At 44.2% G+C, this 16,599-nt stretch overlaps 1 protein-coding gene across 4 annotated transcripts in view; it reads right to left on the bottom strand.

Annotated features, from left to right (window-relative positions):
* znf536 (zinc finger protein 536) overlaps positions 1-16,599 on the bottom strand; it is a 218,101-nt gene that overhangs the window by 109,156 nt on the left and 92,346 nt on the right. For 3 of the 4 annotated variants that reach the window (XM_084006599.1, XM_084006602.1, XM_084006600.1), the window contains exon 5: positions 62-2,343. In XM_084006599.1, coding sequence (XP_083862725.1) covers positions 62-2,342 — 2,281 coding nt within the window. In that variant the 5' untranslated portion in view covers position 2,343. Of the gene's footprint in view, positions 1-61; positions 2,344-5,104; positions 5,210-16,599 lie in introns of those variants that run through there. The other variant, XM_084006601.1, reaches the window with a different exon arrangement.

Below are 16,599 nucleotides of genomic sequence, written 5' to 3'. Positions count from 1 at the left end.
CTTTATCCATGGACTGGCCAAAGAATACAAGTGGTTGTCATTCATTCTCAGACTGTCTTACCTGAAGATGGTGAGGAGGGATGTGGGCTGTCATCCTGGACGCTTCCTGTCTGGGAGTGTCCTCCTCCTGCTCCGCTCTCTTCTGTCACGTTAGACGAACCGGGAGTAGTGGAGCGGCTGATGGACTGGGACTCGGGGTCACTGGCTGACCCACGGCGTTCGTCCAGACCTTGTTGCTGGATCGCTTCCTCAATGACTCTCCTGTCTTTACCATGGACGCGGGAGTGGACAACCATTTGATGGTAGGTTCTGAAGACGCGGCCACAGTCGGGACATTCTGACGGCTTCTCCTTCAGGACGGAGAGGCTGTAGTCGATGTTTGGGCTTCCCAAACCAGCCAGGGCTCCAGGAGCCTCAGAACTACCGTGGACAGACATTAAGTCACGGTGACTGTCAAAGCCTCTTCCATCCTCCTTCATGGACATCATGGCAATGCTAGTGGCCTTGGATCCCTGCAAGGCCTCTGAGAGCTGCTTCTGCTTGGAGCTATCAGTTGAAGCAATCAAATAGTCTTGTTTATCCTTTGAGAAGGAAGCCAAGGCTCCAGCACCACCCATCTCATCTTCCTGCCCCTGGGGTACGTGGTGCTGGTGCTGGTCTTTCGGCATGAATGCCCTGTCCATAGCCATGCCACGAGCCATTATCTGCCACGCTTGGTAGCTATTCAGGGAGTCCATCTCTGCCACTTTTGCAGCTGCTTGGAGGCGTTCCATGCAGCTTGACTTCAGTGGCGGCACAAGGTTAAGACAACCCAGGAGTGAGCGCTTTTCATTTTCGCCCAGCCCATGGCCCATACCTCCTGCCATTGGCCCCAGCAGCTTCCCTAGCATCTCCTTTTCCTTCATGGCTATGCCTGCTTTAGCCAACATGTGGTGCTGCTCATTCAGGCCCTGTTTGTCTGGGGAAAGGAAGCCTCCCTGAAGACAGGAGATGTAGCGGGAATAAAGGTTGGCATGAGCTTCATGAGCCAGATTGTTAATGCTATTGACAGCAGCCATATCCTGCTCACTGGGCTGGGGTGGCTTGTTCTTGATGGCCAGCTTGTTGAGATGCACCTTCATATGGTTCTTGAGGAACCACGGTTCCTTGAATCGACGGCCACAGATTTGACAGCAGTGTTCAAAGGAGTCCTTGTGCTTGCGCATGTGACCCTTAAGGAACCAAGCTTGGCTGAACACCTGGCCACACACGTCACAGCGGAATTCATTGGGCGGCTGCGTTCCGGCGGTGCCTCCAGCGCCCTGGCCCTGCGTGTTCTCGGCTGTGATGTGGGCCTTCTCCACGTGACTTATCAGATCCTCTTCGTGGGAGGCAGCAAACTCACAGAGAGTACATTTATAGGGCTTGTGGAGTATACGGATGTGTCGGTCCAGCTCCTCTCGTTTCTTGAACTTCCCTTTACAGAAGGTACAGCGGAAGCCTGTAGTTGGGTTCAAGGACTGTTCGTCCTGGGTGCCAGCCAGCTTGGGTGAAGAAGAAGGTTGGGAAATTGTGTCTGGAGTGGCAAGGCCAGAAGGGGGGAGGAGGCCACAGGCTGAGCCTAGTTGCTGCTGATGGGTGTTAGAGCTGCTGTTGAGGCCCAAATGGGGTGTTGGAGCTGTCTGGAGGAGACTGCCGCTCCCTCTCATCTGCTTGTCCCTAAGGATGGCCCTCTCCTCCAGCTCATGCAGTAGCCTATTCTCCTCTCTGACACGGCCGCGGCCTTTACCAAGGTTCCCCAGCTTGTGGGTGCGGAGGTGGATCTTCAAGTTGCCCTTTTGAGCTGCTCGGTGGTCACAGTAGGGGCACTTGAAGGGCTTCTCTCCTGTGTGAGTGCGCATATGCAGTGACAGGATGCTGTTAAAACGGAAGCGCTTGCCACAGAGCGGACAGGGATACTTCCTATTCTTGCGGGCATCATCTTCAATATCGTTCATCTGGGACATGATGCCCAAGTTCTGGCCGTTGAGAAACTGCTGCAGGTCAACACGCCCATTCAACCCACTTAGTGCCCCTGCGTCAATGTCTCGGTTGAGCTGATTGGCTAGTAGGGCCATCTGACTGCTGATTGGTTGACTGGCCAGGGCTGCGTGGTGGGTCTTTTCGTCCAAAGGCGTGGCTGCTTTCTCGTCAGGGATCTGTTGTGGGCGGTGTAGGTCAGGAAATGCGTGTCCTAGCTGGGCAGTAAGCTGATGAAGTTTTTGGCTGATGGGGTAGCGGCCATTTAACACTGCATTGCTCAGATGGGCATCAGTGTCAGGTACCGCTGACGACACACCAAGACACAAACTAGAGTCCTCCATCCTGTAAAACAAGACAGAAAGAAGGAAACATATTAGAAACTTAAACATCTGAAATATTTTGAAACAATGGAGGTTTCAGAATGAGAAAAAAAATGTTTTTTTAAATGACACCAATGTGGCTGCTGATGTGGTCCTCATTTGCTGCCCAGATTTCAAATACTATATCATCCAATCACATTTTCAGGACTGTGTATTCCTCAAGCAACACCTGTGCTATGTCACCCTGTACAGGGAAATACAATATATTGCCTTCGATGCATAGAGCACTGCGTGAATTGGCAGCTCCAAGGGCCTGGATAAATGCTGTGACTTCATGTAACTTTTTCAAAATGTAACACCATTTTGGATGGAATAATTACTCTGTAAACACAGTGAGCAGTGTATAATTAAGCTACTTGTGCCCATCCTATCAGAATTCCTCCAATTACACGCCTTAATGAAACAGAGCAACGGCATTGTCGGGGAGCCACCGCAATACTACAATTATGATATTAACAATAGCACTTAAAGCCAAGGGGTTACTCCAGTAAACACAACACTCTTATCTTGTTGCCACGACACTTGTCTTGGCGCAAAATTCCATGAAAGATCGTCACTATATTTGATGTGGATCACTTTGCTCTGCCTCTGCGCTTTTCTATTCAATCAATTCTCTCTATGTCTGTCTCCTTCTCTCTACCTAAATCTTTTTATATACTTTCTAGGATGGAAAAAAACAACAGTTGGCTGGGCGAAATGGGTTCCCATTGCAGCCAAAGATGAATCGGTTGATACACAGTTGAGAAGAACAAGCAGGTAGCAGTTATTTGTTCTGCCTACACAGATCAACACTGTAATACTGGGCAGCTATACTGCTACCAAAATATATCACAGATTTCTGAACTTGTTGTTCTGTCAGTGGAAGTGTTTCCACTTCATACGTGTAACATGAGTGAATAAATAAGCACAAAAACCGAATAACATTGGTTTTAAGGCAGATCCATCTGCTCCCCAGATGGAGAGATATAAACATCTATCTGCACACTTCCTCTGGCTGCTGGCATGGGTCAAACCCTCAGAAACAATAACCAACAGTTCTGCTTTGGTCAACAAAATATTGTATAATATCTCATTAAGCTGATTAGTATGCTGCCTGGTAACAGTGGCAGCCACTGTGCTATAACGCACGATTAGAATCATCAAAAAATCCTTTCATGGAGAGGCAGTGTAAAGCACTGGCATTAGGTGAGTTCACTTTTAAAGGAAAGAGGGATCATTTTAGACAGCTTTTGGACGCAATCTGGCACCGATGGGGCACGCCCACATCAAAAATATTTGCACACATGTTCAGTAAACACTTTACAGGCACGAAGGGCGACTAAGATTCAGCCAGACGCCCTTCTCTTTCTCCACCTACAGTATGTTTCTAATGCAGGAAGGACTCTACATTGTGCTTGGCTCATTTGTTTTCTCCTTCGTTTGAATTTTTCCTCTCTTCCGTCACTCTCTCCCGTCAGTAGGAGGTTAGTAGACATAAGGGGTGCCTGTTCTTTTAGCCACCGGCCCCTCCAACACACTGTTGATGGTGGATTCTTATCTTGCGGACATGAATTAGACACTGTGAGCTGCTTCCACTTGTCTTTAAAGGAATGTGACACTTGTGGGCTGCCCTTTGAATTCTCCTTGTTTTTCCCCCGCAAGTATCTTAAGCAATTTTACTGAATTCGTCAAGAATATAATGGGCATGCTATGTTCTGCAGGCTTATGGGTATCAGCTAGATATGCTTCTGTCAAAGCCCACTTAAATTTATGACAGATGTTATGGTCATGCTCTCATGTGACTTGAATAATGTCGCGCTCATCTGAGGAATAAAGCACTGTAAAGGTCTAATAATAAAAAGTTTATACTTGATTGAAAATATATAAATGTATGTACACACAGACTGTATTTATACATGTATTGTGAGGATTATATATTCTATATTATATTGGATGAGAATAGCTAAGAAAGATAAAACTTTGTTAGACTGCTTTAAATGGCTTTGGTTTTAAATTGTATTTATGTGACACCCCAGCTTCCATCACCAGGCGTGCTTATATTGGAGAAGACCTTATTTGAATGGGCCCCTTTTTACGGAGGCGGCTGCCTTTTGGAATAGAAATCTGTGATTTAAACTAGGCTGATGAGCTGTTGCTCATTTGGGAAGATAGCAGCTTGCCCTTTTCTTCAATTTGATTTCTGCCTTTATCTTTAACATATAACAAAGGCAGATAGACAATGGAATAATGTGAAACGAACTGACGAATCCAGTTTGTGTTTTTTTTTTTTTTCATAAACGTATCCTGGCTGACGAGCGTATGCAAATGAGACACATTAATATGCTCGCCTTGCTCCCCAGTCATTTTATATTTTTTCCCCTGATTAAAAAGGACATTTCTTATGTGACATCCCCCCTCTGCTCATATCAACACACACATGTGAGGCATTTGAGGGTGATGTACAAGTAGAAACACACACATACACACACACACACACACAGCCCTTTGACTACAGACAACAATTCAATGTGCCTTCTCAAAGACACAGTGAGTATGTTGCAACACACCCAGCACCATCAAATGGCTTCCCACAGAAACCACTACAACATTTTGTATTTTGGCATCATCGTGACTGTTACGGTTACGTATCTCGTACAAAAGTATGCATCAAATGAGCGGAAGAAAACATCTCTAAACAGTATTAAGGTAGCACTACTATGTTTTCTTAAGATCAAAGCTCTTACCGTTCGTGCTAAAGTAACACTTGGTGCCACATTGTCCCTATTATGTCTCACTGTCTCTGCCATGGCTGTGTAGACTCCGATCAGAACAACACTCTGTAGTATCTGTCGGCCGTTATTCTAACCTGTATAACCTTATCATTTCCTGGCATGTACAGCAATGCTGCCTCATTAAAACCATTGGCTCCTCTGATGCCTTCTTAAACCACAAAGACTTCCTTTAGCATTTTTCTCACGACGGTTCAGTTGTTGTCTTTATAGTTTGTGGTTTAATATTCAGCAAAGTAACACGTGCACCCGTAAACACACAGAATCCTCAGCATACTCACGCACACGCACAGAAACTGATTTCACTCAGTTTCTCTAAATGCATTTTTCTCCTCTGCACTTTTTTTTCTCCTTTTTTCTCTTCAAGCCTCAGCTTAATTATAAGTGGTATCTGTAACACAATGGAAGTGTATTTCAGTCAGCATTTGAATGTGCTCGGTTCATTTCTGTCTTATCAATGGTACCATGCATCATAAATGCATAAGGGATTTGTATGTGTTTCCCTCTAATTGTAACCACATAAAGTATATGAAAGACAGTGTCAATATTAGGAATACCTATTATGAATTCCTATATAAATAAACTCCTTCAAACAAAAATACTTCTTGGATTTACTTCCAGACCCGAGTCAGAAAACTTTGCTGTGACATTTAAGGCAAGATGGGGAGAAACTGAAGGATCGAAAAGCCATTAGTTGGACTTTACTTTGTTATTTTGACATGTATCGACACAAAACTCATCGACTAATCACAATGCAATAGCTCATTAAGTCCTAATGAAGTAATTCATTGCATTAAACAAATCAATCATTATTCACAATGTGCTGAATTCCATCATATTTCCAGCGAATCATTAATGAGACGAAGGGAGGGAGTTCTAGCTACAGTGAACTGAGTTTGAAGGCATAATGTGGGTATTTACCTTATGTTACATGCAGAGTTAAATGCTAAATATGAGGTATAAGCAGCAGGGACAATCAGAGGCATTCAAATGCCGTGAGAATGTTTTCAAAGCGCAACTTCCCCGGCATTTCTGAGATCAATTACCTTCGGGTGAAAGTGGGCTTGGTGAGAGTTAGAGGTAGAACAGACCAGATATGAGTTTCTTCCTGGCTTATGTTTTGTTTCTATTGCAGGTGGTCTTTGCAAGGCGTCTAATTAATTCAATAAAAACGCAGCCTTGTTTTCCTTCCTCTCCCTCGCTCTTTGACTTCACTGCATTATTACTTTCTGTAATGAGGCGAAAACACTCTGAACTGCACATGGAAGACAGTCCCACAATCCCTGCCAGATTCAATCCCAACTCCATCCCATCCCTGGAGCCTCCTGATCAAAAACGCACAACTCTGCACTATCAAAAGGATGCGAAGCTTCGGAGATGGATTGTTACATTTTTAAAACGGGGGAAAGAATGAGAGGGGCAGCACTGGCCAAGATCGGATCTCATCTGCATTTGATTCAAAATGGGGATGTTGGGTTCTTTTTTTCCTTACAAACATGAACTAACAAATACACCTTTATTTGAATGCATATTTAAAAATCATTTATAAATATATGTGCCTTGCCCCCTCGCACTTCACTGAATCTTTGGGGGGGTGTTTTTAGTAGCTTGAATGAGCTGCAGCTGTGATTGGCTGGCTAAAAACCAATCACATTCTTCGACTAATTTGTTGCAGGCACCTTCTAAAACATAACACTGGAAAAACAACAAAGGGGATGATTTTTACATGAGCACAGAACAACCAACACTGTAAAACCTATGAATAACGTCGGATTGAAATCCCCCTTTGCTTTGCTTTAAAGCAGAGAAATCACAAGCAAGGGAGCAAGGACGAACTCAAAAGCTCAGTGACAAATATGAATGAACAGGAGCCTCTGCCCCTCCCTCTTTCTCTCACACAATATGTCATTGAGGGTTGTTTAAGATCTCCTGTCAACAGGTAGTTCAACTTTCAGCTCATCCCCGCTGATCAGTGGGAGCCCTCATGACAGAGAGAAAAGAAAGACACCGGGAGGGAGCGAGAGAGGGAGAAAGAAAAATGCTGTGGGTCTTTTTATCCACCCATCGCTCTGACAGCCTTGCAGGGGATGCCATGGGAGGAAGATCAATGCAGGACAAGCGGATTCCCACAGTTCATTGTTCCGGGCCAGCCAAATCATCTTCCCAAGACGGCCGGGAGCTCAAAGCATCCCTTTATGATAACCATCCCTGGTATTATTCCCACTATGATGATGGTGACCTGCAGATGTCTCTGTCTGTGTGTGTGTGTGTGTGTGTGTGTGTGTGTGTGTGTGTGTGTGTGTGTGTGTGTGTGTGTGTGTGTGTGTGTGTGTGTGTGTCCAGCTCTCCCCTCCCGAGTGCGCTACAATAGCGGTGGACAGACCCCTGCAGCAGCGAATAAAGCAGCGAGCGCGGGATTCGTAGCGCTGAAACATTTGTTTAGCAGTCACCGTTTCGGTGAACTCCAGTGAAAGGAGCTGAAGACAAAAAGAATACATTTTTCAAAAAATCATAGTAATTGACGTGATGATGAACGCGAACTTGCCTCATGTCTCACTTATGGTTGCTCCTAAGTAATGCAGCATAGTGGTTTGTTACTGCTGTTGTGTGTCAATGAAGCTGCAATGACGCGAGGTGTGTGACAGATGTTTGCTGATATTGTCCTTTTGGGAACTATTGAATGGCAGCCTTTCAAAGCAGATATAAAGGAAGTGTTTCTGTAACAGATTCAAGGGTGCCACGGTGTGAAACCTTCAATAAAAGCTGTTTTATCTTGAGCCGATGACGGTCGACCTGCCGGTTCAGAGGCTTTCATGAAATACATCATTCTCTGGAGAACGTTTAATGCTATTTTTTAAACACGTATATATTGAAAGTGTATATAATACTTTGAAAACACACAAGAAACCGAGAAATCACATGTAATCACGTGAACCATTTACAATAAATACTACAACTACGCCTTCATTCAGTGAGGTGAACTGCAACTAGAGTTAGGATTTCTTTCAGATTTTTTACATATTCATGCTACGATAAATTCCAGGCAGCCATTGTTAGATCAATTTTCCTACACACTGTGATGCAAAACCCACTTGCAAAGATTTGCTTTAAACTATACGACATAGTTGGAAAAAGAAAAAAAAAATCATTAATTGCCATTGTTGCCAAAATCTTTCTAGACCCAGATTACAACATTCAGCGCTTCTCTTTTGAAATGGTGTTTTATTTTTCAACTTTCTCCTCAACTTCGGGTCGAAAAATGGCGCTCTGATGTTTGCGCAATGTACCTGTGTGTTGCGGTCCTGCTCTGTGTCTGGTGACTAAACTCTTCTTCCTGTCAAGTCAGTCAGAAAAACAGGACACACAATGCTGTGTGCACGAGTGTGCGTGAGGCAACTAACAGACGTGGCAGTGTTGAGCGCTCACGCATGGTCGAGGAAAGAGGTCAGGGAGACAATGACCACAGTGTATCTGTCACCGCTTACATCACTGGTCACCCTCTGCACTGCATGTCAACGCCGCACACGCGCGCACACACACACACACACACACACACACACACACACACACACACACACACAGAAATCTGTAGGTCACATCATGGGCCAGCGCTGCCTTTGTTTCTCGCAGAGCGACTGCAGTGGTGACACACACGACTTAAGACTAAAACCAAGTGGAGTTGCGTCTCACTGTGTTTCTCAGGTGGCGGGTGGCGGGCGGCGCAGGCGGCGGCGAGCGCCACGAACAGAGAGGAAGAGAAAATAGTTGAATGTCAATACGGCCTAAATAACAGAATATCAGAAATAATTGCTGTTTTCTTCCGCTCACGCTGGGCGCATTCTGGTAGAGTTTTGCATAATGACTACAGTGGAGGGGGTTGGTGGGGGGGGGGTGGGGGTGGAGGTAATAGTGGGTGGGTGTGTAGCGGCTGTGGAGGTGGTGGTAAAGGGAGGGGTTGTTGTGACAGGTGCTGAAATCAAAATAGGGTGGCAAAGGGAGACAGAGGTTCAATTTACTAAGAGGAGACTTTAATTGTTACACAGCTAATTAAGTGAAGAAGAAGGATCTTTTTTTACACCCGCGACTATTTACAGAGGGCCGTGTGTGCATACATCGGGAGGTAAAATGGGCCTTCAAGCCAAGTGAGCCTGTAGCGAAGAGTCACTGGGTGTGTGTGTGTGTGTGTGTGTGTGAGAGAGAGAGAAATAATGGGGTGCTACCTCAACATACATTTCTTTTCACAGCTTCTCTGCAGTTGGGAGTTTGGGACTTTCTCTTTCTTTTTTTCCCACCGCTAAAACAAAAGTCTATGGCTAATTAGCAGCAGTCATTACAGGAAGCGAGTCAGGTAATTATTTTACATCATGCCGCCGATAATTGAATGATTCTTCAATGTCTGAATGTCTGTTTGAAAGTATCTCTTTTTCTTCAGCCCCCCCCCCCCTCCCCCCCCCCTCCCCCACTTCTTCTTTGTCTTTGACGCTGATAAGAGAGAGGCTGGATACAGGTACCGCTGCCATATGCTCTTGAATGAAAAAGCTCTTCTGTCGAAGCAAATGGGATTTTTAAATATTGAAACTGCCGCATGTCTTTTTAATATGACTGTGTTAAATCTCTCTTTATTCCATCACTTTGATAAACTCCCCCCTTTCTATCTCTCTCCTCTCCCACTTTCCGCGTCTCTTCTTTTCCCGTTAATCTGAAGAGTTTGAAGGGAACTTCAGCTCTCTGAGAAGTCGTTATAAACTTATTATGCAACCATGCTGTCTTTTTTTCTCTTCTTCAAGCAGCACACTTCCTGTTTAAGAAAGCAAACTAATCTTATCAAAGTCATCAAGAAAGCTCAGAACTTGGGTGGAAATGCTTGCAACTCTGCATATGTTACAATATCTCTCGGTGTCCTTATAAAGGCTATTGTTGTCATGCACTTTCAGCGAGCCGCAGGAAGAGAAACCAGATAAAAAAAAAATCACCACACGCTCTTCTTTCTCTCCTTCAAAGTCAGATATGTTCAGCGAGCTAATGTGGCACTTAATATGAAAGGAAAGAATGAGAGGGAGTGAATTGTGCATTATCTACTTTAAGGCCAGCGTGTATTTATTACAGACTAATTGTAGCAGAGGAAGTGCTTTGGAGGGGTGTGCTCTCAGGAGAGAGGGTGGAGGGCCTCAGGGACACAAGAGAGCATGTTTATCTATCAGACTTTATCAGAAAAACACTGTGGCGACTGCTCTTAAGATCAGAGGGGGGGGGGGGGGGGGGGGGTTTACAGTAGGAAATAAAGAAATGAAAGAGGATGATGAGACAAAGTGAGAGAGGAAAAGACTGTCAGCGAGGCAGCGTTTGCTTCGGTGCCAACGCCTGAGTGAAAGACGGCCGTGATTAAAGCAGGAAAGAGTTGGGTGAAACCTCAGAGGAGCATTTCTTTTAATATTTTTTTTTTTATTTGAAGGCCTCTCTGTGAAATGGACTACAAAACACACTGTTACACACATATGTTCGGAGTATGGTCAGTGGTAAAAACTCACACAGACACACCTGGGCAACTGTAACAAAGCCAAAGCGTAGACTGTGTGTGCACAATTGATACGTGTTCAAAAAGGACAACATGAATGATAAAAGATAAGTCCTTAAAGCTGTGATCCTTAACCAGGAATACTTGTTCAACAGCGGGTACTTCTCGGTTGGACATTTCAGAGTGAGTCAGCGAATATGGACAAAGATCGCAATAAACACTGGAAACAATGAAAACAAACTCTTTTGACTTACTTGTTTCATACCTGATGTATTTAACTAACTCCTCATGCGGATGTTACATAACACACCTCCCTAACCACGCTCTTCTCCTTAACCTAGACCAAGTAAAGCTAAAAAGTAAGTAAACCTGTATTGGAAGCTTATTTTGAAAGGACACTGTATGCATGCAACAAGAAGACACTGAAAAAGGCCGTCCGTGACACGTTCAAAACGCTACTGACCGAGCATCTGTCTGTGATAAATGATGGAAGTGAGAATGTGCAGTTGAAATAGCTAAAAGTCAAATTTACTCGTTATGGTTACGATGTATGATTAAGATTCAAATTTGATTTAGCTTGAAATTAAGTTTTATGCTAAATAAATCTAGTCAAAATCCAATAAAGATGCTCACCGTATACTAGCACTAACATGCAGTGGGTATGTGTGTGTGTGTGTGTGTGTGTGTGTGTGTGTGTGTGTGTGTGTGTGTGTGTGTGTGTGTGTGTGAAGGTATGCCGTGGCCGTGTTCCAGGATTCCTTGCGTCTGTCCTCACTAGAAGCATCAGCTCGGAGCTGTCTGTCCCAGCCAACACTGCATTGCTCTCATTCTTCTCTGCCCTGCCTGACCTTCAGCGTCATCACACACTTATCTCCCCACAACAAAGGCTACAGTACACACACTCATTAAAAACACACAACACACTCCTGTACATGTGCGCTCTGGTGGGGGGTTAAGTTCATTAAGGCAGTGGATGGTTATAATGAAAAATGACCTCTCTGTAGTACACTGCGTGAACATCTCCCTTGAGACACACACACACACTTGGACTTCAGTGTGTGTGTATTATGTTGTGATGTCATGAAATGTTATGCTGTAAATGGAACATTAAAAAAAAAAGAATATGTAAAAGAAGATGGTGCTATATTCCCATCCGATTTGGCGCTAACCTAAAAGAATGCGTTCCTAAAAATCCCAAACAAAGCAGCTGTGGCCTTTTGGGAGGGTACGAGAAGCACAACAACTGCTGTCGTTTGTGTCGGAGTGTCTGCTGCTTGGACCCCGCCAATCTCATTGTTTATGACAGGAATATCTTGACATTTAGCATCATGAAAATGTCTGACACCGGCGGTTCGGGGCCAAGGCAAACTAGCTTGCTAGCTAACTGCTTGTGCCCGCCACTTGTAGGAGCGCTGAAGAGGCTGCATCACACACACACACACACACACACACACACACAGTGTCTCCTCCATGAGTTCCAGAGCAGCCCCGGGGTGTTGGATGTGGCCAGTGGTGGGAGGTGGAGTCGGGGTGTGGGTGGTTATAATCTGTGCACCCTCTGCCGTCTCTCCCATCACTGCAAAAACCCTCTCTTCATTTCTGCCTTACCTCATTGGCAATGCCCCCCCCCCCCCCCCCCTTCAACCCCACCGCACTCCTCCCATCCCTCTCCATATATTCTCCCCCTGCATCTGATTAAGTTAACAATGTGGTGTTATTTGCATGCTGATTTTGCACACCCCGACCCCGCCCCCACCGCCGCCGCCACCCGCTCTCTCTCTCTCTCCTCAATTCTCTGACAAACAAGAGAGGCAGGATCACAGTAATGTGATAGCACAGCAGCCAGCCAACGCAATCTGCCTCAAAGACCAGGTGTTCGCAATCCACCTCCCTCCTAATTCCTGCCCCCATCATTTCTCTTGTTTTTATTCCTGTTATTCTCCTCTTTTCTTCCCTCCCCTAGTTCCTCTTCTTCTTTCTTTCGTCTCCTCTCATCTATCCCTGGTGTGTTTATAAGGTTGTATTATAATCAAATCTGGAGCGAGGGAGGCCTGTCTTTTTTTATTAATTATAGGCCACAGTTGATGTGAATGTATTCCGAAAGCATCTTCAAAATAGGTCGGCGGTACAGTTTGCTATTCTTATCACATTTAAATGTCAACATGGTGCAAAGCCCTACAAATTAGTTCAGGCAGGCTTCAACCCCCATTTAACATTTAAAGCGCCATTCTGTAGGGCTCAAAGAGCGATTTAAATCAGTTTACATACACACACACGTATATATATATATATATATATATTTATATATGCATACAGAGATAGAACTTCATCTTTCAAACCTCTCATTTCTACACAGACATTTAACTGTCAACCTTTGCCTGAGAGAATGCAAGGCACTGTCGAGAAGAGGAGGGCAAGAAAGATAGAAAAAAATCAGGATGAGAGAACAAAAAAAAAAGATATAAAGCAACAGAAACAATGCATTAGCTTCATGAATAATAAATCTGCCCATCTATCCATGCAGAAAAGATCCAGGTTTTTCAGCATCTCCGCATAAATCCACTGTCCGAATGAATAAATCAGAACGGGGGGGACATTTTCTTGAGCTCTAGCCTATCACTGGTAAATAACAACAATGATTTGAAACACATCTGTTCATATGCAGTGCCAGCTAACCCCCATAGAGCAGCACCAGACAATGGAAGCTGAGCGCTGTTGTTCTACATATTGGTGGCTGGGCATATCAAATAGAGTTTACCCATCTTACACACACACACTGATCTATTGATGCAAACAAACATCATCAACAAATAGGGATCACGTACAGTCGGCCATTAAACAGTCCACATTAGTATCCTCAACAAAAACACAACCGTATTATTCCTGTTTCAATAGGAAATCGGAGATGGCTTGCTTTGAATTAAAAGCTTGATCCGTCGAACGTGACAGCTGGACATAATTGAAGGAATCCAATATTAGAGAAGTTAAGAACCATGGCTGGAATCCAGGTAAATGTCTTCAAACTTTTCTAGAAGTAGCTTCTTGAGCTCGGAACCATTCAACAGAAATCCTAAAACCGTCTGAGCACATTGGAATTCTCAGCCTGACTTCCCAAAATGGACCAGAACTACTTTTGATTGATTTAGCCGAGTTATTATGCTTAATAAAAGTCTGGGGGCCCCACATGATCACATTGTACTGTCTCTGTAGTGTAGCACAGAATGAATGAAAACATAACACAAGTGTACTGCCAGGGAGAACGTTGATCACTTCAGCAAAAGTTCAGCCTCAACATTTTTCACATTCATGCAAAAATGATTTTTCTTTTTAAATCCAAATAGGTTTGCATGTCATATACACTTCATAAAAAATAAGAGTTCCAATATATGATATTGTTGATGTTCACAATAGAAATTCATTTATGTTGGATGGATACATTTGAATTGTATCTGGTACATAATGTTTCTCTTAATGCACCAGACATGACCCTAAAAATGTCACATCACTGATTTTTTTCAATGTTGAAACAAGACTAATGTGTTTTTATTGCCTTCAGTGGAGATGCACTTGATCTATAAACTTAGTAGACAGGGTTGGGATTAGTGGTCGATCATGGGTTGTTGACCTGAATGTATTTCGCAGCGATACTGGATTGATACCTGTCTCCGTGTTGACCCCTGACACCCCTGCTGCTGCTCCAAAGAGGACGATGTGTCAAACTACTCCCATGTCATTTACAGGCTGCATGTCTAAATGCACCGAAGGGAAGCTTTGCTCGAAGGGAAAACAACGTTACTCTGTGTCATCACCCTTTTAAAGGATAAATCCTTCAGCCTGATATGATACAACAATCAAATTGGCTCCACTGAACACTTTTGGCTCATAGCTGGGCACAGAGATGCCTTCGAGGTACGCATGTGAAGTGTGCACTTCGAACATGATGATGATGTTCAGCCTTAAGGAGATGTTGGCCCTGTTAAGCTGTTTCATGCCATCGAGATGCAGGATCAACTAGGAGCCCACGAGGACGCACACGCACACTCAAACAAAAACAAAAAACGCACACACACACACACTCACACACACACAGGCCCAGAGCGGTAGGCTTGTTATGAGACTTGCTTTGCATGGTTACACTGCTGACCCCAGTTCTTCCAATGACTGTATGAATGTCTAGGAGGGGCCGACTGAAACAAGCCAAGCAGACAATCACAGATTTAGATAAGACGAGAACAGCAGTCCCAAGAAAGACATTCTAAATGGTGATCCATAACACTAATACACTCCTCAATTGAGTTCAGTCCCTTTTAGTTGTGTATTAGTCTACCGTTACACCATATACGCACAAGTATATATTAGGTAGCCTAATATGAGAACAAGAGCCAGTGTAGGGGTCACAGAGACACTTCAGTATCAGCTTACAATTGCCCTATTACATCAGCATAAGTAACTGAATCCAAAGAGCTAACTAGCTTATAAGAGACCCAATCCCTCTGACTGGCTATCCTCTACCTCTAGGCTCGGCTATGACTCTTTCCCATCCGGCTCAAAGCAGAATGTTCTATGGGTGTGCCTAATGTGGACTCGCTGAAATGTCAAAGCATTATATATCTCTTTTCGCACAGAGTGGCCCCTAAGGGTTTAATTGACTATGCTGTAAAGTAAGTTTGAGAGCCGCGAGAGAGTGAGATGAAGATGAATATGTTTCATTAGAGGGCAAACAGAGCCTGATGGCTTGAATTGGCATTGAGAGAGGGGGAAATGTGCATGAAACATACATTTATACAGCCGCGATCCGCGGTGACACGTACAGACGTTAGCTGTCCACTCCTTAGCTAATCACCTTCAGCAAACTCATATTTAACATGTGTTCTTTCCGCCTCTTTCCTCCTCCTCCCCCCTCCTCTCTCCTGGTTGGCCTCTGTCTTTCTCTGAACCAAACAAGGAAGGAGCGAGCTTCCTAACGACTGCCTGGCAGCTTCAAATGCTCGTCAAACAAAGAACAGAGCAGAAGACAGAGAGGAGAGAAGGGGGCCCCGCTACTATCCCGCGGCCTTCGTTTACCAATTATACTGAGTACCTGCTGACAGGTGGGTTGTCACAGTGTCTGCTTAGCCACCAAACTCCCCTCATCCCCCCCTCCCACCAAACCTCTTTTCAACATCTCTTTCCATCCCGCTCTGTTACAGGAAGCCCCCCGCACCTCCAGGCAAACAGTGACAAACGAAAAGGAGGATAAAGAGGATACAGAGGGTAGTGGAGAGTTTGGCTTCAAGACTCCGGCTTTTGATTCAGGATACTGAACTCAGAGAAGTTCTGGCGTTTTTTTTTTATTTTTTATTTTTTATCTCGTCACATTTGACTCACATTGGCCTCATTTTTTCATGCAATATAGGAGTCCTGCACCTCTGTGGAAACAGCACAATCATTAACACAGAATGCGATTAATCATAGAAAGAAAATGTCATCTCCTCCAATTTGACTGTTGGTCTCAGCCGAGTCATTCATAGCTTCCTAGTCGTGCTGAATTAGAAGTTTCTTACATGAGGTGGGTAGTGCAAATCATTTATTTTTGGACACTGTTTTAAATGAGACATAGAGTTAAGTAATTTTAACTACATTTAGTTGCTGTTCCTGTCTGATGCGGTTTTCACACAAGGTGTTCAAGGACTGTGGAAAGTTAAAAAACCCATGATAATGTTTGTTCTGACAGCTTCTAGCCACAATACATTATGCAATTTTGGCCATTTATTGAGAAAGAAAACACACTTGACAAACAGGACAGTGGGTTCTGGGGTTGAGAAGGGCTACAAGAAAGATTTTGGACCTTTTAGATTTAAGATGAGGAGTTGAGGGAGTTAGTTCTCATGCAGGACTAGAGCCTTATTTTTTCAAACTGGAAAAAAACTGATTAAGATTATAATGGAACAATATG

The sequence above is a fragment of the Eutrigla gurnardus genome (genome assembly GCF_963514095.1).
Source record: "Eutrigla gurnardus genome assembly, chromosome: 1".
NCBI classification, from domain to species: Eukaryota; Metazoa; Chordata; class Actinopteri; order Perciformes; family Triglidae; genus Eutrigla; species Eutrigla gurnardus.
Note: the sequence above shows the minus strand (reverse complement) of the source record. Positions and strands in the feature narration are given on the sequence as shown.